Source organism: Ursus americanus, chromosome 20 (assembly GCF_024610735.1).
Source record: "Ursus americanus isolate L20-20 chromosome 20, mUrsAme1.1.p, whole genome shotgun sequence".
In the NCBI taxonomy this organism is placed as follows: domain Eukaryota; kingdom Metazoa; phylum Chordata; class Mammalia; order Carnivora; family Ursidae; genus Ursus; species Ursus americanus.
Window position 1 is genome coordinate 31,674,357 of NC_142146.1, and position 24,750 is coordinate 31,699,106.

Consider the following 24,750-nt stretch of genomic DNA (forward strand, 5'->3'; position numbering starts at 1 on the left):
CTCAGACTCAAAAGGCTCAGGCAGGACTTCCCCTTAATGAGCCCTCCCTCCTGTGCAGCCAGCCTCTCTGTTAGCCTTCCGTCCAGGCCTCCTGTCTTTGCAGGCTTTGCTCTTCCTCAGGCAGTGCCCCTGCTCACCTGTGTCCTCACCTCCTCCCTTCCAGTCCTGGCTGCCCTATCGCTTCCTGTCTGCACCCACTCCCCAGATCTTTTTCTCAGGGCTGCCTACAGCTCGTTTCCCCTTCTCTGCCAGGTTCCTGTGGGGTCTTCTCTCTACTCCCTGCTCCTTCATTCCTGCTTTGCTCCTCAGCCGGCCAGAGTCTGAGGACCCCCCTCTGAACTGCCCCTCTGGGAGTAGGAAGCACTTCAGTGTGGAAGTAGTCAAAATGAGTCTATCCTAACCTCACCTGACCAGATGGAACGGCTCATGCTACTGACCATCCCCCACCTCAGGGAGCTCTCCTTGCACCTTCGAGAACTTCCTGGTCTTGCCCCTGGTCTCAGGTGGCTCAGGGCCCTTTTGGACCTCCTGCCCTGTCCTCCCCAAGATGACACCGACCCTATGGCTTCAGCTCTTCGCTAAATCTGATGGTTCCCAGATCAGTGCTTCCTGCCCAGATCTCTCCAGGCTGGACACGGCTCCGGGCTTGGAGACCTGGTTGCCCAGTGCTCACGTCCACTGGCTGTTCCACAGGTACTAGAACCCATTGCCCCTAAACACACTTGTCATCCCCTGAGACTTGCTCCTTGCAGTGAGGAGCTGTCCCCCGCTCCCCCCGTCGCTCAGTCCAGCAGCCTGTGGCCCCTACCTTCTACCTCCCTCCCATACACCGGGATGGAGTCCTCCCTCTGCCTCCGGCTCAGTGTTGACCTTTCCACTCCTCTCTGCTCTCATTGTGCCACTTAAGCCACGTCACACCTGCCCCAGCTGGGATGGTGGACGGGCCCCTACTGATGGCCCTGGCTCTAATCTGACTCTGGACCCATTCCCCTCTCCACCCACTCATCAATTCAACGAACAAGTTCTTGAGCACCTACTGTGTGCCAACCGCACGGTGTTCTTTGCAGACTGTAGATGACCTCCCTGCTTCCCAGCCTACCACGGCTCACACGGACTTCGGCAATGGGTCCAGCTCCTTGGCCCTTCCAATCAGACTCTCTGTGGTGAAGCTCCCACCTGGCTCCCAGGACCCCCGTGTGTCCAGTGCTTTAGCTTATACAGCTGCCGCCCCCTAACCCCACCCAGATGAGCCCAGACCCGGAGGCGAGAGCTCGGCAGCCCCCGTGCTCCAGGGACGAGCATGGCTGTGGTCGCATTGGGTGCCAGCCAGCGGCATCCATGGCCCTGCCTCATCCTCTTGTTCCCTTCCTTCGTGGGCCGGGTGGCCTGGCTCAGCAGCAGCAATGCCCGAGTGGGCAATGGCGGGGGGGGCAGGATGGGGCTGGTCAGAGGGGCCTGCCATTGGGGTGCCTGCAGGGTGTGCGCCCAGGGTGGGCGTGTCAGGACCGTGGGCAGCGTTGGGGGGATGGAATGGCCTTCTGTCCTGGGCAGAAGTCTGGTGCCTTGGTCTTCATTTCCCCATCCATACGGTGTGAACAGGCACTCTGGGCCATCTGTCCAAGGGACTGCAGATGCATTCAGGGGGGCCTGAGGAGAGGCTCATCACCCTGACTCGGGACTCTCCAAGCTGCCTTACACAGAGGGGCTCGTTCTCTTACCTGTGAGGCATAGGTGTCCAGTTTCTCAAACTGCCGCAGGTCCAGGGACATGGATTTCAGGCTGGACCGATCCCAGGGGTAGGCTGGAAACACAGGGAGGCTCAGTCAGCTATTGAGGCCTGTTGACGAGGGCTGCCTGGCCCCGGCCTCCCTGTCTTTTTGAGGAGCTGGGGTTGCCTGACCTTCAACACTGCTGCCCAGAGCCTGAAAAACTGCTCCCAAGAGCTGGATCTCCGAGAAGGATTCCTTGGTCAAACCGGCTTGTGAACGATGGCAACTTCTCTAGTTCTTTGGAGACTCACAGGCCATATAAGCCTATTTGCAGACCTCGGGAAGTCAGCAGTAAAGAAACTGGATTCCTCTCAATTAACTCAGCAGTGCCCAGGCCGACTAATGATGGAACCCCCTTCTCCCCACCATTTAGTTTTCTGCAGATTTCATGCTAACTTTGCCAGGAATGAATGCTTGGTGGGAAGTGTCCGGGTAATGCTGCCCGTCCCTGATGGGTTCCAGAAAGGAGGGTCTGTGCCATAGCCACGGTGCCCAAGGTGGAGGGCATCCTGGGTATTGAAGGAGGGTGTGCTAGAACCAGGCCACGCAGGCTTCTGTAGGGTAAAGTGGGTTTGGCACCCAGACAGGCTTCCTCCCATGCCCACAGTCAGCTGGAGACTGGAGCACCCCGAGAAAGCCAGTTGTGTTCTAGCAACGGGCACCCCAGGTGCCTTGGTGCCTCAGGCCCAAGAAATGGGGTGAGAGAGTGGGGGGGAGCTCCTGCACGACCCTCCCTGGGCCGGCACTGGCTGAGAGGCAGTGGCAGCTGGTTAGGGAGCTGGCCAATTTCCAGCCACGGAGGAGCTCCCAAACTCTGATCGGCTGTCTGAGCAGACCATGTGGGTCCGTCCACATTTCCCCACTGCTACAAGGTCCCTTCCTGTTAGGAACCGGGCCTTCTTTCTTTACGACCCACCTAGATCTGGCACATTCCCCAAGGCCACTTTGTGCTGCGTTCTTGCTTGCTGCTGATACTCTGCAGCAGCCCCTAGAGGCATTTGGTTTCTTTGACCCCAAGCCTCCAACTGGGTCCTCACCATGTCATGTGCTCAGACACATCCAGGATCTGAGGGCTGTTCCTCTCCCAGAGGGGGCAGAGCATGCCCGGGGCGGGCAGGCTGTGTAAACCAACCCTGAGGCTGCGGGTGTCACTCAACAACATAGCAGTTTCTTTCTTTGTTTTTCTGCTCCTTCTACAAGGGACCAAGAGGTTTCCTGGACCCTCCCCAAACCTTCTGTCCTGTACAATCTGACCCTGGGGCTCCCTGGAAGCCTAGCACCATTGTGGCTCACTCCTCTGCTGCTGGAGCTGGGGTCTCTTGTTTCTCATTACTTAGATCACTGTGAGTGCCTATCCAGGTGTGAGCACAGCCTCTGTCCAGCCAGCCCCTAAGGTGGGGGTGGGGACCCTCAGCAGGCCCTCAGTGCCTTCTCCCTCCACGGAGTCCGGCTCCTGCCATTCTCGGACAAGGGCTACCTGGCTGACCTAAGTGGATATGAAGTGGGCTTATATTTAACAAATTTCTGCTCAGCACAACTCTGCAAATGAGGTCTCCCCCGCCCCCACTGAGAAGAAGGATGACATTTCTAAAATGGTACTGAAACCCTATTACTAATTTTACCCCTTCTTGGTTCCATTTTACAATATCTGAACATTAAAAATACCCACAATGATTTATGCCTCATTAAATTTACCTTCTGAAGAGATTACATAAGATCTAAATATGATTTTGCATAAATACGTTTAAAATACCAGTGGCATTAACTGAATTATTCTAATTTTAAAGCAAAACAATGGGAAGAAGTGCCAAATTCTACCAAACCTTAGACACCATCTGGTCTACTGAGAGGAAAACTGAGGCCTGAGGAAGGTGAGTGAGGGACAAAAATAGGATTCAAAGCCAGGCCATCTATCACCCCACTCAGGGTTTTACCCTCTGTCCCCTTCTGCGTATTCACATGCCTCCTACCTTACAGGTGCTTGTCATTCCATTTAAAGTGAACACAGTTTTGAATTCTGTTTTTAATATGTTTTCGGTAATGGGCTGCCTCGTTGTTGGGGTTTATGCGTTAGGTTCGGGGTCATACGGTGTGTGAGCTTCTCATTACACTGCCCGTGTCCATGGTGGACATTACTAATCAATCATGAAACTCTTCCCCTCCTGAGCCCAGAAGTAGCCCCAGACTCTCACATATACCCAGGGAGCCATTTCCAATTGACTGGAGATTGGCCCACGAGGCTAAACCAATTCACCGTCTCACAGGATGGCCCTGGAGAAGGCCCTGCCACTTACCATGGGTATCTTTTGCACCAGGCTGCCGGGGTCTTGTGTTTCCATTTTTATCACCTTGTAAACCTGCAATATCCCAAAGGTCAGAAGTAGAGATGCTTCAGAAGAAATCAAAATGCAAGCCCAGATGATTATTGTGTACTTGGTAGTCCTGGCTTCTGTCCCCTCCTCTTCACTGTCTTTCCCCAGCCTTCTTGCTCCCATACTACCCACCATCTATTCCTGCTGGAATAGCTCTGGACTTCCTCCTGAGGTAGAGGAAGGACTGGGAGCCAGGGAGGGAATGACAAGAGAGAGAACTGCAGTCTGTGAGCAAAGGTGGAATTTACTCTGACATCAACACTCTTTGTTCCGCAGTGGGCCCACCTGGAGCTCCTGCCCTGCTCTGGATTCCCCACCATTTGGAACACATCTGGGGATGCTAAAAGCACCAGCATATTCGTTGCCAGATAAGAACTGACCAGGGGAAGAAATGAATGTGAGGCAAGAGAAAGGCAGTTTCTATGGAGCTGAAACTCAGAAAGGTCAAGCAATTATTAAATTATTCCTCAGGAAGATTCAAGGGCAAACAAATCCTATCAGTCCAAGACTGTTAGTGTAGAATGGTTGCCAACAGTTATTAGACTCCTGCAGGAGAGGAGCTGCTGATGTGAAACCAGGTCAGGACGATGTGGGTCCCTGATGGAACTGGGAAGAGCTGGGGAGTAGGGTGTCAAGACAGGTCGTTTTATGCCCTTGAAGCCCACCGAAGTTTGTAAATATACCAATGAAAGGTTACAAATGTATAGAGGCACTGAGAAACAGCGGTCCTTGTGTTTCTTGCATCTATATTTTATTTCCGTCTGCATTTTTTGGCAGAGTAATGAGGGCTCCACATCGTAGCTAGCATCTCTTGCGCATTTACTGTGCCTGCCTTGTGCTTTAGAGCGACTATCTCATTTAAGTTTACAACAGTCCTATGAAGGAGGGTGAATTATTTTCCTTCTTTCATAGATGAGGAATTTGATTCCAAAAGGGAGGTTAAGCTACTTGCCCAAGGTGAGAGCCGAGATCTGAGCCCAGCCAGTCAACTCCAGGGCCTGTCCACTCTACAGGTGACTGCCCTTCTGAGACCCTGACCACGGAGGGCTGCAGGACCAGGCAGCCAGGAGGGCCTGCCTTGCCCATGCATGGACATGGAGAGAACCTGATCCCTGCTGCTCTAAAGCCTCCATTCCTTGGCCAGCATTTCCCCAGATACCTTTAGCTGTAAGGTAGACAGATGCCTGGAGAGGACCAAGAAGGGAGTGGAAGAGACATCATGGGCCTGAGTCTGTGCACCTTGCACCAAGACAGCCAAGCATGGTGGCTAAGAGTGCAGGTCTCAGGCAGACCTGGGTTTGACTCACTTTCTAGCTGGTTCCTTAGGCAGTTATTTTACCTCTCTGGGCCTCACTTTGCTGACTTATAAGGTGGGGATGATGCTGGTTTATATCCAAGGGTTAAAAAGTTAATGAGTATAAAATGTTTACCACGGTGTAGGCCACTTTTTAGGCAGACAATAAATGGTACCTAAAAACAACACTCTTGTGATGAAATTCATCTGCTAAATGCCTTGTGTTACCCACACCTAATTGCACAGACTCAAGAACAGTGGGTGTTAGTTATGGAGAAAAGAGTCCCCAGAATGAAGCTGTCACGCCTCTGCCTCTTTCCAGTGTGTAGGCCTAGGTTACTCCTCTCCTTCCCCCATAAGAGGCCTAGGTTGGGTTCTGGCCCATTAGGTGACTTTGATTCCTCCCTGCCAGCCCTCCACACACAAGCAGCCCTGTACGTACGTACATTTAGCCAAGGAGAACTTCTTGAGCAGCTGGGGCATGGCATCTCGAGGGTGGACCTCCACAGTCAGCTGTGTCCCTGCAAAGGAATGGAGGTGATGTTCTCAACCAGATGCTGTTAGGAAAGGGTGCAATGTCCCGTGACAGATGTTTGAACAACAAAACACAACTGGTTTTAAGCTTTCTTCTGGATGTACAAATAATTCTTGTTTAAAAAAATGAAAAAACAAAATATAAGCAGACAATTTTCGGATCCAGGCAAGATGGAATAAGAACATTCTACCTTGTCTTTCCCACTGAATGTGACTATAAATGTTGGAAAGAATGCATGGAGCAACTATTTGAGGATTCTGTAAGGTAAATCAGAGAAGGCAAGCTGGGGAATAAGATTAGCATTTAAAGCATCACCAAATTTGCAGTGAGCGTACCATTCCCCTCCCCTCATGGTATTACTTAGAATGGACTCAAAGGCAGCCCCAAACCAGAAGTGCACAAGGGTACAGAGAAACAGTGCTCCAAGGGAAGTCCTTTCTTCCAGCTTGCGGAGTAAGAAAGGAAACCTCTAAGAGTCAGAAAGTGTGGGGAAATCCCCTGTTGCACTCCTCTCTTTTTTCTGTCATCTCCCCACTTAGTCCCTAGGAAAGTCTGTTGGTAGCAGTGTAGCAGTGATTTTGTTGGTCAGTCAAAACCTTAAGTACCCGAGTCTTCGAGGGAGGGCACCAGAGAAGCTATGATTCCCTAGAACGTGGGGGCAAATACTCATGTTTTTTTTCTTTCTCTCTGTCCCCCATTGATTGTCTCTAGGTGTAAACAGAGTTGTGAGAAGTGCCTGGCAGAGTGGGGAAACTAAAGTCCAGCTTTTGTGCTGGAGAACTGGGAAGTGGATTATGAAGGAGAGGGGGCTCAAGAAAGCAAATCCATACAGGTGTGGGTGAACTCTTGTGGTCACCTGTGTGTTGAGCATACATGGCTCTCATCCTAAGCATCGTACCACAGTCTTTGAGAACTAAATTGATGGAGTAGACCAATGCCTCGACTGGCCACTGGGAGGTACAGGTGCAGGGCAGATCTGTATAGCATTGCAAAGGCTACAATCCAAAATTACCCAGCACAGGAGGAACAAGGAATATCTGTACTTGAAAAGAAAAGATAATCAACAGATGCTAACCTCAGGACGACATATATTTTGGAATTATCAGATAGATTTTTAAATAGCCATAGTAACCATGTTCTAAAAAGTGAGGGCAAATACTCTTGAAATAAAGGGAAAGATATCAAGAATCAGCAAAACATCAAAAACTATAAAGATGAAACAAATAGAAATTTTAGAGCTAAAAAATATAATAGTTTGAAAAATTATCTGGATATGCTAAATAGTAGAATGGAGATGACAGAGGAAAGAGTAAGTGAATTTGAAGAAAGATCAATAGAAATTATCCAATATGAACCACAGCAAGAAGAAGTGAACAAAACATCAGGGGCCTGTGGGTTAATACTTAAAGGCCTAACATTCATGTTATTGAAATCCCAGAAGAAGAGGAGAAATAGTGTGATGCAGAAAAAAAAAACCTGAAGAAATAATGAGAAAATAATCAATAAAACCAGAAACTGGTTCTTTGGAAAGATCAGCAAAATTGATAACCAGATTGACCAAAAAGAAAGGGAGGTAAGACACAAATCAGGAATCAAGACACCAATATCAGGAATGAAATAGGTGAGACCACTACCAATCTCATATATATTAAAAGAATAATAAGGGAATACTACAAACAACTATATGCACATAAATTCTACAACTTAGATGAAATGGACCAATTCCTTGGAAGTTACAAACTACCAAAACTCATCCAATGAGTAGCTAACCTCAATACCCTGTATCTATTTTAAAAACTAATTGGAGGAGATAATGCTAAGTGAAATAAGTCAAGCAGAGAAAGACAATTATCATATGGTTTCTCTCATCTATGGAACATAAGTACTAGGAAGATCGGTAGGAGAAGAAAGGGATAAAGAAGGGGGGGTAATCAGAAGGGGGAATGAAGCATGAGAGACTATGGACTATGAGAAACAAACTGAGGGCTTCAGAGGGGAGGGGTGTGGGGGAATGGGATAGGCTGGTGATGGGTAGTAAGGAGGGCACGTATTGCATGGTGCACTGGGTGTTACACGCAACTAATGAATCATCGAACTTTACATCAAAAACCATGGATGTACTGTATGGTGACTAACATAATATAATAAAAAAATATTATTATATAAAAAAAAAAAACTAATTGTAGTACAAAATCTTCCAGAAACAAACAAACAAATGCCAGGTCCAGATGACTTCATTGACAAATTCCAAGAAATATTTAAAAAGAAATAAGACTAATTTTTCATAAAATCTTTCAGAAAACAGAAGAGTAGCAAATATTTCATTACCCATTTTATGAGGCCATCATTAATCTGATATTCAAACCAGACAAAGACAGTATTAGAAAGGAACACTACAGACTGATTGATATTTCTTTTCTTTTTCTTTTTAGACCAATATTTCCTATGAACACAAAAATTCTCAAAAAATATTAAAAAATTAAATACAGCAATATAGTAAAAGACTAATAAACCATAATCAAGTGTGGTTTATTTAGGCAATTCAAGACTGGTTCAACACTTGAAAACCAATGAATGTAATTCGCCTAATAATATTAGCAGGCCAAAGGAGAAAAACCACATGATCATATCAACTGATGCAGGAAATGCATTTGACAAAATTTAATATCTATTCATGATAAAACCTCTCAATAAACTAGGAATAGGAGGGAACTTCCTTAATCTGAAAAAGGGTATTTACCAAAAATCTATAGCTAACAACATATTTAATAGTAAAAAATAGAATGTTTTCCCCCTAAGATTGGGAATGAGGCATGGATGTCCACTCTCACTGCTCCTAATAAACATTGCACTGGAAGCTCTACCCAGTGAAATAAAACAAGAAAAGGATATAAAAGTCCTATAGATTGGAAAGGAAAAAATAAATCTCTCCTTTTTCACAGATGACACATCTGTCTACATAGGAACTATCAAGTAATCTACAAAGAAAGTTCTTAGAGCTAATAAGAAAGTTTAGCATGGTCACAGGATACAAGGTTAGTGCCAAAAAGTCAATTATATTTATATTTGCAACAAATGTTTGGAAACTGAATTTAAAAATTACTATTTACCATAGCTCCAAAAAGTTGAAATACCTAAGTATAAATCTAAAAAAAAGTTCAGGAGCCAGATGTTGAAAACTACAAAATATGATTAAACAAATTAAAGAAGACTTAAATAGGTGGGAAGACATACCATATTCATGAATTGAAAACTCAATATTGTTAAATTGGCAATTCTCCCTAAATTGATCTATGTAGATTTAATGAAACTCCATTCCAACTTGGAAAATTTTTATATATTTTAGATTTAGGCAAGATGTTTTTAAAATATAGATGGAAAGATATAGCAACTAGAGTAATCAAACAGATTTTGAAAAAAAAAAAAGTTGGAGGACTCCAGCCAGCTGATTTTAAGATATGTTATAAAGCTATAGTCATCAGTGTGATATTGGCAAAGGGATAGATACATAGATAAATGGAGCATAATTAAGAAATAGAACCATACACATATGGCAAATTGATTTTTTTATACAAGTGCAAAGACATTCCAATTAGAAAATGGGTAAAAGAACAGGCATTCACCAAAGAAGAGATTACAGGTGGCAAATAAGCACCAGAAACGATGTTCAACATGATTAGCCATTAGGAAAATGCAAATTAAAACCACAATGAGGTATCATACCTATTAGAAGAGCAGTAATAAAAAATAGTGATAATACTATATATTGACAAAGTTGTGGAGAAATCCAATCTCTCATACATGGCTGGTGGGATAGTAAAGTAGTACAATTCTGGAAAATAGTTTGGCAGTTTCTTAAACAACAATATGCTGAACATATCACCCAACAACTGTACTCTTGAACATTTATCCCAGAGAAATGAACACCTATGTTTACACAAACACCTATACAGAAACGTTTCAAGAAGCTCCATTCACAATGACCCCAAATTGGAAACAACCTAAATGCCCTTCAATAGGTGAATGGTAAACACCCTGTGGTACATCCATATAAAGGAATACTTCTCAACAATACAAAGAAACTCTTAGGGGGAAAGAAGAGGATATAACTACAGAGATTCTGCACAAGGGAATTTTGGGGTGACAGAACTGCCCTGTATTCTGATTGTAGGGGTGCTTACATGAGCATGAGTTATGCATGTGTTAAAACCCATAGAACTATATACCAGACAATTCAATTTCAGTAATTTAAAATAAAACAAAAATAAAAATAAGTACCAATTGAACAAAAAAGCCTGAGCAGAATTAAAACAAGAAAATGGATGATACAGAAAGATATAAAATGAAAGTGAAAGTCCAAAGCAGGATATAGTAAACATGTTCTTTGCAACCTGCTTTCTTTTCTTGACTCTTCACACGTAGGTGAACATAGTCGTATGTCATCATTTTAAATCAGCTGCATAGTTCTCTATTCTCTACATGGTTTATAATCCATATAAGCAATCCCTTTTGGTAGGATAGTTAACTTTTCCCAAATGCTTTGTTATTATAACCAGTGATGTATGAACATTCTGATATGCATCTCTTTACATACTTTTCAAATCGGTTCTTTGAATAAATTCTTAAAAATGGATCAGAGGTTATAGAGATTTTTAAGGCTTTTGTTATATATTAGCAAACTTCCCATGAATGATTTTATCAGTTGGTGACCACACCAACAGCACAAGAGGATGTCCATTTTGCTCGTTCTTGCTGTGTTTGATTGCAAAATTGGTCACAAAACTTTGTACTTCTGAGAGGTCTTTTGTTCTGTCCCTTGAATGTGAGCTGTCCTTACGACGTGGTTTGGCGAGTTAGCATGAGATGTTAATTTCAGAAGTGATGCTGGGCAAGCTCTGAGCCTAGGTCTCAAGAAACTTTGCAGCCTCCGTCCTCATTCTTGGGATTCTAGCCACAAATGCCATGTGAGTGAGCCCAGGCTAGCCTGCTGGAGGAGGAGAGACCACGTGGAACAGAGTAGAGGCATCTCAGGTGAGGCCACCCTACCCTACCTGGTCTCTAGCCAACTTACCAGCTGACCACAAATACATGAGCAAGCCCAGCCAAGACCTGCGATGAACTGGGTATGTCTCAGGCAAGAATGCCCAGCCAACCTGTGCCCTTGTGAGCTGGTAAACGCTTACTGTTTTAAGCCACTGAGTTTTGGGGTGGTTTTAAATATTAAAAATGGGTCACTGATATACTCATTGATGTTTGATTTTTATCAATCTCTGAAATTATTATTGATGAATAATGACATTTCATTTTTGTGTATTTAATTTTAATGTATTTTTCACATATTTATTTGCCATTTAAAATTCTTATTTTGTGAATTGCCTATTTTCCTCCTCATGTATTATTGTTTCCTTATTAATTTTGTAAGAGCTCTTTTTACTCACCCTTTCCCTGCTAAATGTATTGCAATTGCTTTTCACAGAGTAACAATATTGACTTTCTTGTGCAGCTCATAAACTTGCTCTGCATGCCAAAGAGGGTAATTCTCAAACAAATTTATAAGATACAGTGTGGCCTTCCAAGGCATTACTTTGAAGAGGTTAACATCACTTTGAGTGTAGTTTCTAGCACATTCACTGTCAAAGAAAATCAGTGTGTGACTTTATAATTAAGACTTTAAGCATTTCAGAGTTCAAAGCATAATTTGGTTCTGGTCATAGGATCGGGTGCCACTGCCAAGAGCAAAGACTTCCTGTGTGTTTTCTCATGCCGCATGGGCCTGTTGTCCTTCGCCTTTTCACTTTTTCCATCTGAAACACTTGCAGGTGTTTTCCAGAGTGCCAAGCTGTACCTGGCTGCAAGAATGCCTTACAAGAAACGGATTTAAAGATTCTGCCCATTCTCTCCCCTTTTGTAGGCCACAGTGTGTTATGCTCTGAGAAGTCCTGCAGTGAAGAAGTCAGTTTCACCCAGTACTATTTTGTGAAACGCAAATTAGAAAATGTGAACTGGAACAACACCACCCAGAAGCTTAAAGAAGCTGGAAAACTGAACAACTTGGTTTAGGGCTTCCCCACACTTCTCACATCTAACATCCAGGCACTTCCAACCACCCCCAATTCAGCTGTGTTTCTTTGTCAACGGAGTGAGCTGAACAAGGTACTGTTAAAGCCCTGGCAAAGGGTGGGTGTTGAAGTATTCTCATACTCCGATGTGGTTCTGGCCCACAAGCTCCACCCATCCATTTCCAATGCCTTCTCTCTTTCCTGCACTCCCTCTTCTCTCCCTGCTCTTGGACAGGGGCCCGACTTCCAATATTCTCCTGAACCCCACTTCCTGACTCTCCCCCAAAGGGGCGCTGTTAATCAGCCCCCTTTGAGGAAAGCAGCAAATCTCCTTGGCCTCCCTGATCTGTGGGAGTGTGATACCCACTCTTATTACACACAGGTGTGTGAGGGCCCTTGCTGGGGTGGGGGGGGCACTTCTCCGTCCCAGAAATTGGGCCTGGGTGTGCCGTCCCAGGTGAGCAGCCATCACTGGAGAGCCCCGTGCTTCCTAAAGGTGTGAAATGGTAAGATTTTGTGGACTACTACATTCCTGTATCACATAAAACTCTTAATTTAAGGAAAAAATTAGCCTGACCAATCTCCAATGATAAAGACTGGAACATCATTTGGAGCAAAATTTCAAGTAAGATCTAAACCCTGAGTACAGTCAGATACCATGACACCAATCTTAACAGTCATACCAAACCCACAGGAGGCCCGTCCTGGGACGTCACCCGAACAACAGCTACAGCCTTGGCTGTCAGGAACAGCAGGTTCGCGGGTGATTCCTGCTCCCCCTGACAAGTGGCTCCTGGGGTCCTTGCCCAGATCCCACCAGCTCTGCTTCCTTTTCCTTCTCCCCTCAGATATGGAGACGTAGCCGGCAAGCCCCAGCACGGCCATGGCCAGCCGCTTGGGGTCTGCCTTGTACCTGGTCAGGAGACTTCTCCCCCCGGCAGCTTCTCCCCAGGCCTCCGCAGGTTTGAATGAGGATTTGTCTCAAGGCCTCGTTTGCTCAGAATATCTAATGTGGAGATGGCAAACAGATTTCCCGTTGTTCATTAACTCTGACTGACTGGAAGTGGCTGCCTGGAGTGTCGATCAATTAGCGAAGACTGTGGGCATGTGTGTGCATATGACTGTGAGTGTGTGTGTGTGTGTGTGTGTGTGTGCGTGTGGGAGGCTGAGGGATTCATGTCAGATATTTGCCACCTTTGAATTAAGGTGCTCACTAACGCTTTCCGTAACTGGAACGCGGGTTCGTAACCGAGTTCTCTGCCTGGAAGATTTTCTCTGCAGGAGCTGAGAGTCAGGAAGCCTCAGCGAAAGCATCTGTAATGAGAAGACGCCCGTACAGAGCTCCAGGGTAGGTGTTCGGCAGGGCCGTGCTAGGTCTTTGCCCGGGGAGCAGTGGTCGGCAGCCCGGAAGCTGTGCGGCTGAGACCCCGGAGAAGCACGCCGGGAGGTGGCAGGGGCAGGCCAGCTCTGTAGAGCCCTCGCCCTGCTCTACCCCACACAGCATGAAAGGCCTGCTCTCGCCAGGAGGTGACCACCCAACCACAGAGTGGGCTGAGACCACTGGGGCACCAGCTGGGGGGTGATGAAGGGCGTCTCTCACGGCCCTAACCTGCCCCAGCGTTCACCAGGCTCTCGAAAATCCGGGCCCCTTCATGGTTCCTGCTGCAGAGCAGAGCCCCACAGGAGTGTCCCAGGTCTAGAAACGTGGCAGTGTGACCCTAGTGCCTGTGTGGTTAAAGAAGGCACAGAGTGTCTGTGTGCAGACAAGGGTGCAGGACCTGGAAGGACGGAAGCCTCAAAAGAGGGCCCTGAAATCACAGGGGCTCCAGGGATCACTCTCCTGTCATTCCACCCACTCATCCACCCATTATAGATGAATCTTCTGAGGCAACTCCCCCCCGCCCCCCCGAAGATCCAAGATTCCAGTGATCTGTGCGTCGCCCCCTGCATCAAGTTTATCATACCTGGTGCTCCCTCTGCTGGAAGCTCTTCCCCAGATGCCACAAGGCTTGCTTCCCCACCTCCTCCCTTAAGCAAATGTCACCTTCCTGGGGCTGGGCGGCCTTTCTCAAGGACTCTGTTTTACATTTTCCTCACGTGGTAGGCTGTGTAACAGCCCTTAAAGATATCCAAGCCTTCGTTCTAGGGACCCGTGAATGTTACCTTATAACGTAAAGGGGACTTAGCACATGTGATTAAGTTAAAGATCTGGAGATAGGAAGATATCCTGGATTACTTGGTGGGCTCAGTGTAATCACACGGATTCTCATAAAACAGAGTTGGGAGATTTAACTACTTATGCGGGGAAGGCAATGTGACAACGGTCACAGACAATGGAGTGATGCAGCCACGAGTCAAGAAGTGCCAGCAGCCTCTAGAAGCTGGAGGAGTCAAGGAAGAGATTCTCCCCTGGAGCTTCCAAAAGGAACCTGGCCTGCCAACACCTTGACTTAGCCCAGTGAGGCTCACTTGGGCCGTGTGGTCTCCAGAACCCTTGAAGCGAATACACTTGTGTTCAGCCACCAAGTTTGTGGTAATTTGTTACAGCACTCACAGGAGACTAACACATGCCCCTGTGTACCCACCCTACCCCCCGTCCTCCTCCCAGCTCTGTTCCCTCCTTCAGCCTTCTTTGACACCCTGTATTTTACTTCTGAGCGTTGTCTGTTTCCCTCACCAGGGGGTCGGCCCCACAGGGGCAGGAGCCCTTGTCTGTTTTGTTGTGGACTTCAGTTCCACCCCAGAGAGGGGCAGCCTTTCCCTCACTGGGGCTCAGGCTCTCGTAGGACCCCACTGGGGCCATCTCATCCCAACCTACAAGGCTCTGTTCTGCACATAGGCTACCCTCCTTTCTGCCCTCTGGAAGCCTCAAATGCTGGTAGGTGGAATGTGAGTGGCCCATGAGAGTGAGGGTGTGGCGTGCCAGGTGAGGCTCTGGTGCCCAGTGGGCCCCATCCTACTCCCATCTGCCTGGGACATGGCGGGGGCAGTGCACTGTGGAGGTCTGGCAGGTGTGCCTGGCTCGGGGACCACAGCATCCCCTGTCTCAGCTTTCTTGTGCACAAACAGGGATAACACCATGACCGCAGCATGGAGTGTAGCCAGAACTAAGCAAGATTAGCGGTGTAGTGGCCAATCCACTTGCATTTTAGTGAGGTGTTGCTTATATTTGCTTTGTGGTGAGCTGTGTGCTGCTGGTCCATTTCAGGGAAGCAGGGGGGCATAGGTTTGTCTTTGCGGTGTGCTCAAAACAGGGGCAGGCTGCAGTGGGCCCGCTGAGTGGGGTCTATTCTGGAGCCATATGCCCAGGAATTCTGCCAAGATACACTGGCCCTGGCTGCAAGGAAGGCTGGCCTCGTGGTGCTATCCCATCTCCACAGGCCTTTCTTCTCCGCCTGCCAGTGCCTTTCTGTGGGGATGCTGGGTTAGTCTGCGTTTCTGAGAACAATTCCCTGAGAGGCTCTGAGTCCTCCCGGAACTCCCACTTTGCCATTGTCCCCTGGACGTGATCAGATCCTTTCCTTACAAGTCAGGACATCAGCACTGAGAACAATAGTGGTGTAGTCTTAGGGCAGATTCTATGACAGCTCTCGGGTAGCAGGCCCTGGAGTCTTTAATGTAGAGCAGGATACCAAGGTGGGAGGCTAATGTGTGTGTAGGGGTGCAGTGGAGGTTAGTGGGGGGGGTTTCTATTTAACCTGGTCCCCCCTCCAGCTGTAGCTATAGGGTCCTCCTGTCTCTACCCCTGAAGCCTCACCCCATCCCTCCCTCCCCCAACACACACACCCTGTGTTCTCAGATCTGGTCAGCTGCAGAGTCAGCATGGTGATGCCCTTGCCTGCCCTCCCAGAGCCCCCCTAGAACCCATCCCTGCAAAATTAGGTTTCTCAAGGAAGGGCCCTCTCAATTCCCCTTGCTGAGTTAATTAATCCCTGGGTGGAAGACCCTGGAAGGCTCAGTCTCAGAAGAAGGCGCCAGGGAACTGCTGTGACTCAGGAGGAGGGAAGGCTCGGACAGTGAGCAGGCAAGGGGAAGGCCGCTTTCCAGGGCTCTGTGGAAGCACTGCTCTGTGAGGGTTAACAGCAGAGGCCTTGGGGGTGGCTGGGGGGGGGTCAGGATGCCCCCGGTTCTGACGCTTACTGGCCCTGTGTTCTTGGACGTACGACAACCTTTCCAAGCCTCAGTTTACTCATCTGTAAATTGAGGACAGTTGAGAGTACAGATCAAACAGGAATACTGTGAGGTTTCATTTACAGGAGAATAATTATGTAAATGGACCGGCAGGGTGCCCGGCACATGGTTAGCACTCATAAATGTTAGCTCTAGTGATGACAGCGGGGGCGATGAGGACAGCTGTGGGTTTTGTGGCCCAAGGACTTGATTACTCTCTCCCAGGTCACCACGCAGCCTCCCACGGTTTCCCATGGGATGTGGGGAGAAGGAGAGGGAGAGGGTGCTCCGACATCCATGGGGCAGAGAAGACAGTTTGTGCTCTGCACTTGCTGTCTCTGGCCTGGACAGCAGATCCAGACAGACACACAGGAGCTGGAGGAGAGGCCACGGGGAGTGGTGAATCCCTTACCTTGGTTGTCGTAGGAAGTGATGACCTGGGTCTGCTGAGGGTGCTGTTTCTCCGCCAGGCTTCCTGTTGAAGCAAAGACAGACCTGCAGTGACCACTGGGATTTGCCCCAGGCAGAGCAGGGAGCTGCGTGTGTCTGCAAGGAAGGCACGCTGGTGGGGGGGTGAGCTCATCCCAGGCCTGGCCTAAACGTGTGCACGTTTGCACGGCGCACACACGCGTGGATCAGTACTTTTATACACCTGAATGCAGAGGCAAGTGACTATGAACCCGAGTGCACACACCTTCACACCCTCAGCAGGTGCCAGCAGAGGCTGGGTTTCTTCTCGAGAAGGTGGGGACACCTCCCATGGGTCCCAACTTCAGTGTGGCCAGGCTCAGCTGCCAAAGTGCAAAGGGGTGCCTTGCTGATCACCACACCCTCTGTGGGGCAGGCTGGGAGGCTCCTATCCCTGTTTTATAGCTGGTTGGCCTGCAGCCTGGACACTTAACTTTTGGCTAAAGACCTTGCCCCCAGGAACTTGAACCCCAAGTCTCCTGATTCCTAGGTCAACCTCCTGCCTCCCTCTGAGCAGAATGGAGGCAGCCTGCCTTCTACTCCAGCTTAGGAGTTGGGATGACATGCAGTATGGTTTGGTTTCACAGACATTTCAGGGCCCCCACTCTGTGAAAGCTCTCTCCACGCACTGGGGATCTTTATGTCCTTGGAACACAGAGCTGTCCTCAGAGCCTAGTGGGGTCAGGCTGCTGTGAGAAGTGCCCAGTTCCTGCCACAGGCTTACCTGCCCCGCCTCTGGGACGCAACACCTTTTCCCACATCTCTCCCTTACCCGCTGCTGTGGCGGCCTGGTCTTGCTCAGACTGCTTCAGGGGGGCAGGGGAGGGGCTGGGGAAGAGCCAGGCTTGTGGCAGCAGGGCGTTCTTCCATGGTTACCACCCTGGCCTGCCACCTTCTCCCCTGGCCTCCCACTGGTCTGCAGAAAGGCTGTCAGGCCTGCCACTGGAAGTGGCCACTGGGACCAGTGCCTGGGCCTGGAAATAAGCATGCCTTTGGGGCGCTGGCCTCAGCAGGTTCCATTCAGATATTTTCCCCTGTGCACCCAACCAGATCTGCCACTCAGTGCTTCCCACGCCTGGGCCCAGGCAGAAGCCGGACAAGGTGAATAGGCAGGTCACTGAGCTGGGCTGGACTTGTGATCCCCCTGGCAGGGTCTTGCCCTGGAGAACCTGCCTGCTCCAGCCTTCTCCTATGAGGAGGCCCAGCCAGGACCCTCACCCCGTGGGCTGAGGGCGGTGGGTTGGCCAATGGCTAGGAGCACTGTGTGTGCCAATCCAGGGTGATGCTGGTCTGGAGCTCTAGGCCAGACTCAGGCGAGGACGGGGAGGCCGCCTCCTTCAGGCACAGCTGGCTACATCTCTGCTGGGCCGGCGGATGAAGGAAACAGGATCCGGGAAGGGAATCCTCAAGGAGGACGATTGGCTGGCATAGCTGCTGGGGGTATTTATAGTCAGGGCTGCACAATTGGTTTCCCTGTGGCTATGGGGTGTCAGTCCTGTGCTGCTAGGCAGACTTCGGCCAGGACCAAGGAAAGCAGCCAATCACAGCAGGGGAAGCCCGTTGCCGGGCAAGCTAGTGGGGTTGGCTCGGCCCAAACACCTGCTGCTCGGAAAAGTTTGGAGCAGTCCAGGCTCCCCCCACCCTGCCAAGGCCCCAGCTCAAGGAGCACACAGGGCAGCAAGAAGGGGAACATGTGCCTTTTTGGATCAGCCCCATGTTCCGCCACATTTGTGCACACGCCACAGCACAAGCCATCAGCTGCCTCCTCTGCCATCCAGTTTCCAGGGCTGGTGCCTTGGACACCAGCAAGGAAGTGTGCACCCAGAGTCTCTCCATCAGAAAACACAGAAAGAAGCTGTAATTTCAGTTTCTGCACGCATGCGAATGTGCAATTTGAAAAAAATTAATAAAAAATTAATAAAATCGTACTTTAAATTACCTCTGTTGGGGGAGCGATGCAACCCTTACCTTTTCCAGGCTCTGTAGAGCGTCTCTCCAGGCCTCCACTTGCCTGAAACTCTTGGTTTTCCTGGGTGGTTTTGCAAGAACTACTTTCAAACTCCTCCTTATTTTTTAAATCATTTTTTTAAAAAAGATTTTTATTTTTTTAAAGTAATCTCTACACCCAACGTGGGGCTCAAACCCACAACCTTGAGATCAAGAGCTGCACACCCCCCTGACTGAGCCTGCCAGGCGCCCTGTGATCCTCTTTATGTTGTTGTATTTTTCCACTAACCTTCCCTCAGATCAGGGGCCCTAAAGACGGTAAAAGTAGGATAAATTCACTATATTTCAATCTTCTCCTCATGTAATAACATGGCTGAGAAACCATAAGATGAATTTCAGACAACTCAAGGTAAGAGAGCTATAACAAATGGAGACGCCGTGTCTCTTCCCTCCCACCTCGACCCACTTTTCCACTCACCCGCTCGTACACTGGCCAAGCGTGGATATCTGCATCTGCTGCTGTGCGTTTTTGCGGCTGACAGGTTTCTGGTGGTCTGATTCTTACAATTCTCATGAGCCTGCAGCCTCGTTTCGCTAACTTTGGCATCGCCTTCGGTCCAGCTAGAGCAGGGGCATCTACCATCTTATGGCCCCGAAGCAAGCTTAAGGAAGCTGCCCCACCATGCATGCCCACTAGCCACGGCCCCAACGGGTGGTCCCTGGGGCAGGAGCATGTCTTAGGTATAAGTTGTCCTCATGCACAGGGCAGGGGACACAGGAAAGCTCTTTACCTCCAGGGTGTTGAGATTCTATTGCAGTGAAAAGCATTATGATTATAATTGTTAACATGGTCCCATGAGGGCAGGGGCTCTTGACTGTCTTCATCCCAACACCTAGAACCCTGCCTGGCACAACGGAAACACTGTAGACCTTTATTGAGGGAATGAATGAATGAATTTTCTTTTAGAATTTCTTCCTTCCCTTTTGTTAATGTCAGGATGGCAGAGCATACATGTTTGGTCTCATTCAGCTGGGGTCCTGATTCCCCATCTGCAGGGGGTCACGCAGGTGGTTTCTTCACACTGGCATTTGATGAGCCCGGATCTGACTGAGTCCCCTACTAGGGCTCTGGGAGTGGAGGTCAGATTCTTACTAGAATTCTCACGTGCCCACAGTGCGGTTTCACTAATGTTTGTTCTTGGAAGCTGGGCTAATGAATCTCTGAAGGGTACAGAATAAGCCCTGGTAGACTCGTCCATGCATGGCATTCCCAGAGCTGTCCTGGGCCTGCAGGGTGACAGACACCCAGCACCAGAGAAAGGACTTCTTTCAGATCTTACTATATTCTGGGTCCCAGCCAGCCAGGAACCACAGCACCCATCTCCCTAGGCTTGGAATAATAATGTCCCCAAACAGGCCACTGTCCTCTCTGTTTGGAAAAATTTTCGAAGGATGGGTGCCCTGCCTGACGTGAGCAGCCCCACCTCCAGGGGGAACACACTCAAACCTCGCCATGCCGACTGATGATGCCAAGTCCTTCCCTATATGTAGCCAGTGGACAAGTGGGTGCTCAACCTTATGGCCCTGCTCCCCTCCCATCTGACAGCCTCCAGGAAATTGGGGGACGCAGTGCCAGGGAACACTTTATGGGGTCACAGTGGCCCCAAAGTCTTGGCTGAGTCACCAGCAGCCACTTTCTGAGTGGTTAGATGTCTACAGCTAGTTTTTGAACACGTGAAAATCGAATGCTTCCAGTCATTTTTCAAGGTGTAATTGTACAGAGACTGAAAAGAAAAGAAAATGAAAAGAGAGAATTACCATGCACATCATTTCCTTCGAATTTCTGCCATCTCCGGATTCCATTTCCGACACCCTGGAGTCCTGTGAAAAAAATAGGGTCTGGCATGAGGGTCTCCATGGTGGGAAGACCCAGGCCAGCGTGAGATGGGCCAGTTGCTAATGTATGCGGGTTGAGGTGGGGCTGGTGGAACCTGGCTCTGTCAGGATCCAAGAAAAGCTGCCCGCAAATGAGACGTACTTTAAAACATTATAAGAAAAATATTAAAACAGTAGTTTTCAAAGGTGGCAAGGTTAGTTATCAGGATGATCCAGGGAGAATTTTCACAATACAGATGCCCATTTTTCTCTCCACATCTCTGCTGCATCAATATGGAAGCATAACTGGAAAACGCTAGCCATTCAGTTTGCCTGCCTATTTCCGTATGTGGGGAATCTCCCACTTTTAGAGTCATGAGGTAAGGTGGAGGGTGGGCAAAGAGGGTCTATCCTTACTGGAAACACAGTGATAGTTGGAAAACTGTGAAAGTTCTCCCTGGATGATAGTCTCCCAGCCTCCCTTGCAGCTAGAGCATGGACGTAGGTGGCCTAGGCACAGCCAGTCCAGTGTACCTGTGTCTGCTTCCGTCTTGGGACCTGGTGATGCAAGAGGGAAGGGAATGCAAGTGCTCTCTCTCTCTCTCTGTCTGGTTGTGGCTGGAAGTGGTGGCTGCAAGGTCGAGTTCCTGGCACAGAACTGGAGTACGTTCTGGCAGTGGGAGCAGCTGCAGTAAGATCGAGCTCCTGATGAGGAAGGAGTACCTAGGGCCCCTTGGAGGCAACAGAGGTTTCCTCACCAGACAGCTCTGCTGGGCGGCTGATGCCCCTGTTCCTGGAAGCTCGGCCTCTAGCTTGGCTCTCCTCTGGCCCTTGCAACCACTACAAGTCCCCCAGTCCCTTCCTAATGCTCTTCTTTTCTGCAGCGCTCTCTGCAGCCAGTATCGGGGCTTACCACTCGGAACCCTCCCTGACACACATGTGGAATGGAATGCATACATCACACCAACTTGGGGGATGACACCTGACGTTGGAGCTCTCGTAGACTTGGTGCAGGCAGCTTTAGGCCACCTACTCGTTGGTGGGGGGATACATGATAGGAGGTGAGGGTCTCCAGGCATGCTTTTGAAAGGCACTGGACAAAGGAAAATGGAAGGGCCGTAGAGGAAAGAGCAGAGAGCTTCAGTTGGCAGCCCAGATCCCCGGCATGCACTATCTTTGCCTCCTTATCCCTCTGACTCTTTTCTGCTGCAGAAAGCCACCTGATCACATCTTCACTTGGTCCTCTGCATTGTGACAGTAATGGAGCTCATGCCCTCCTTTGCAGAGCCAAGGACCTGCTGGAGGGGAGACAGGAGTAGATACCTGGAAGAGGTGTGGGGGCACTTTAGATCTTGTGCCCCAACAAGAGGCCTTGGAACAAGCTAATTTAATTCAGTGTTTCCCTGCCTTCAACTGTGTGGGCCTGCAGGCCGGCTTTGCCAGGGGTCTCCTGGCCATCACCACTGCCTAGCAGGCCTGGAGGCTGGACACTCTCCCTCTGCTTGGATACACAACTGTCTGATGGTAAATAAGTGACAGGGGTCTCTCCACTGGCCCAGTGTCTGCGAGAAACCTACTTCAGAAGAATTTTGGAGACAAATAGCAGAAAGGGCTTGGCAAACAGGGTTTTCTTTCCTTGTGCCATGGTCATGAGTGTGAAATGCATCGGTCTGGAGTCGTGTAGGGTTTGTGCTAGGGGTGGGACGCCACTGGGAACACTCCTGATCCCTGGCATTTCTGGGACTTCTCTGTGTTCATCTTCCTCTTTTCCTAGTGTTGGAGCCTTTAGGAGAGATGCGTTCAGAGTGGGGGAAGGGAGGTGGGGACTCATGGGCTGACCCGGAGCTGGGCCTCGTGGGGGCCCTCTGGCCTTGACACACGCTGGGGGAGGCCTTCTGGACTGCAGTGTCTGGAGGACAGGCAGCTTCCTTTGAATCAAAGAGCAGGTGGCCTCTGCCAATTTTCTTATTACAAATACCCGGGTGGGCCATTTCCACCTCTCCTGGGAGCAGCTCTGAGAACGTTAAGAACCAACTAACCCAAACAACTCTGGGCCCCAAATCCCTCCAGAAACTGGAGTACCTTTCCAGAAACTGTTTCTTTCCCCCTGCCTGCCTCCCCAAGAGGTCACCAGGAACTATGGGGCAGCTCCAGCCTGTGTGCCTGGTGGGGGCAAAGCCAGTCACGGCACCAGTGCTTCTGCGTGGCAGGTGGAAGGTGGGTGTTCAATGCACACCGGGCCTCCATGGACAGAAGAGCCAGAGACAGACTCCAAGGAGCTCTGGAGCCAGAGGACAGGCAGGAGGCAGAAGTCATTTTATCGCATGGGCTGTTAAACATCACTCTCAAAGCACTGGCCCACGGTCGGCCTAGCACAAACCTCACGCCAGCCCCGAAGAAGGCTCGGGAGGGCTTTCTCACAGACCTAGGACCTGTTCCCCAACTTCTGATGGGCTTGGTTAACATCTACCATTCCCCATCTGTATTCTCTTCAGGGGGTCCTCTCTGGAGATTACAGAGGCCCGAGTGCTGCTTTCCACAATTGCTCTGTAAAGTCACTTTATTTTTCCAGTCTACCCTTCCTCAGAAAGTCTGTAGGAAGAGTAAAATTAATAGATCTGTGAGAGGAGAGGGCCGATTTTAAGCTTACCCTACCCAAACCTGTGTGCCTTTTACACCACCCTTTATGTCTTCTATTGTAGGAGGCTGGGAGAGGCTTCAAGATAGGGGAAACTGGGACCAGGAGTTGTGCAAGGACACCAGAGGAGCTCCGCGTCTCAAAGTCTGATTTGGCACACAGGATCCCCTTGGGTCCGCTGCGCTCTGAAATGTGCCGTATGAGGAGCAGGCCTTGGCCACTCAGGGGTCAAGCCTGAGGCTCTGACCCCCTTCCACCACGGCATCTTCCAACCCTGTTGTGCACCCTTCAGAGAGTGGCTGGGAGGAAGCTGGCTCCCCGGGGGGTGGCGGAAGCACCGACCAGCCGGCACGGGGAGTCAACCCGGGGCAATCACGGGGCTGCGCGTTGCCACGGGACGCCAATGCCACCGCGCAGAGGCGCAGGCAGCGGTGGGGAGAGGGTCAGTCTCTCTGGCCTCGTTCGGGGCCGGGGGCCCCTAGGGCGAGTAGGCCGAGGTGCGGGGGGCCGGGGGGGCCGGGGCCGGGGGCGCGTTACCTCCTCTGCGCTGCGGCAGTGCGCCCGGGTCCGCCTGCCGTTCCGAGTGCGTGCCCTGCGCGGCGCGCCGCTTCTCCGAGTGCACGATCAGCAGCATGTCGATGGACACGGCGTTGCTGTCCTTCTTCAGCTCCATGGTGCCGCCTCGCTCCCCGCGGTTGCGCCGCTGCCGCTCTCGAGGCTGCCTGCGCTGCAAATGGCCCCGTGCGCGCCGCTGGCCGGCGCGGGAGACGGCGAGGGCGCGGGAGAGGGCGCTCCCCCGCCGCCGAGCCGCTGGGCGCCGCGTTTCGCTGACTCTGCCAAACACGCCATTAGGGCCCGCCCGGGAGGGCGCTACCCTGATGAAGCCGCTCTAAGTCACCTTTGAAAGGAAATCCCCAGCCGAGCCCTGACCTGCACCCAGGCCGCGGGCGGCACAGCCACCGGCTCCAAAGAGCTCCGGCCCCCTGCGCTTGGAGCGCTCATCCTGGGCTCCAGCGCTCTTCTCCGCCGGCCCGGCGCTGCCTTGTCTCCGGCGGGCTTCGGGGGTTCCCGCGAGGGCTCGCTGCAGACCTCCTCGGGAAGCTGTCGCAAACACAGAAATCACACGGTGTTGTCAACAGTGAGGGTCAGTTCTGGAAAAGGAAAAATAGCACGGAGTGGCCCCACTCCTTCCCCCGGTGGATTTTGGAGGTTGATGGCCTCCTCTGTAAGAGGGAGATGGGTAGGGTGTTGGGGTCAGGACCTCTGCAATTATGGCTGCACCAGGACTTGGAACGTGACCACTGGGCATCATCAACTTAACAGTTCTTTCTGGCTTGTGGAGAAAGTTTTAACATCTCTGTTCCTTCTAGAAGCCTGGCTCATGCTTGGTGGGGAGGGGGGAGGGGCAGAGGAGGAGGCTGGTGCGGGGAGCAAGCAGCCTGCCCGCTGTGCTCAGGGAGCTGGACCTGAGAGCCCATCTATTTTTAGAGGGGCCTGGCCAGGCCAGCCAGCAGCAGCAGGGCCTTTGGCTCCGGGTCTCAGGAGTGTTTACAGCGGCATCTGCCTGGTAGCCCTTGGCACAGTGGGCCCACCCAACCTGGGCCAGTCCCCTAACTTAAGTTT

The 24,750-nt window shown here is 50.2% G+C and overlaps 1 protein-coding gene across 1 annotated transcript in view; it reads right to left on the reverse strand.

Annotated features, from left to right (window-relative positions):
* KY (kyphoscoliosis peptidase) overlaps positions 1-23,985 on the reverse strand; it is a 46,425-nt gene extending 22,440 nt beyond the window's left edge. The window contains exons 1-6 of the mRNA XM_045791817.2: positions 23,665-23,985; positions 20,433-20,495; positions 16,612-16,674; positions 5,882-5,956; positions 4,064-4,126; positions 1,719-1,801 (exon numbers count right to left, since the gene is read on the reverse strand). Coding sequence (XP_045647773.1) covers positions 1,719-1,801; positions 4,064-4,126; positions 5,882-5,956; positions 16,612-16,674; positions 20,433-20,495; positions 23,665-23,800 — 483 coding nt within the window. The 5' untranslated portion in view covers positions 23,801-23,985. The remainder of the gene's footprint in view (positions 1-1,718; positions 1,802-4,063; positions 4,127-5,881; positions 5,957-16,611; positions 16,675-20,432; positions 20,496-23,664) is intronic.
* Between the last annotated feature and the right edge of the window lie 765 nt (positions 23,986-24,750).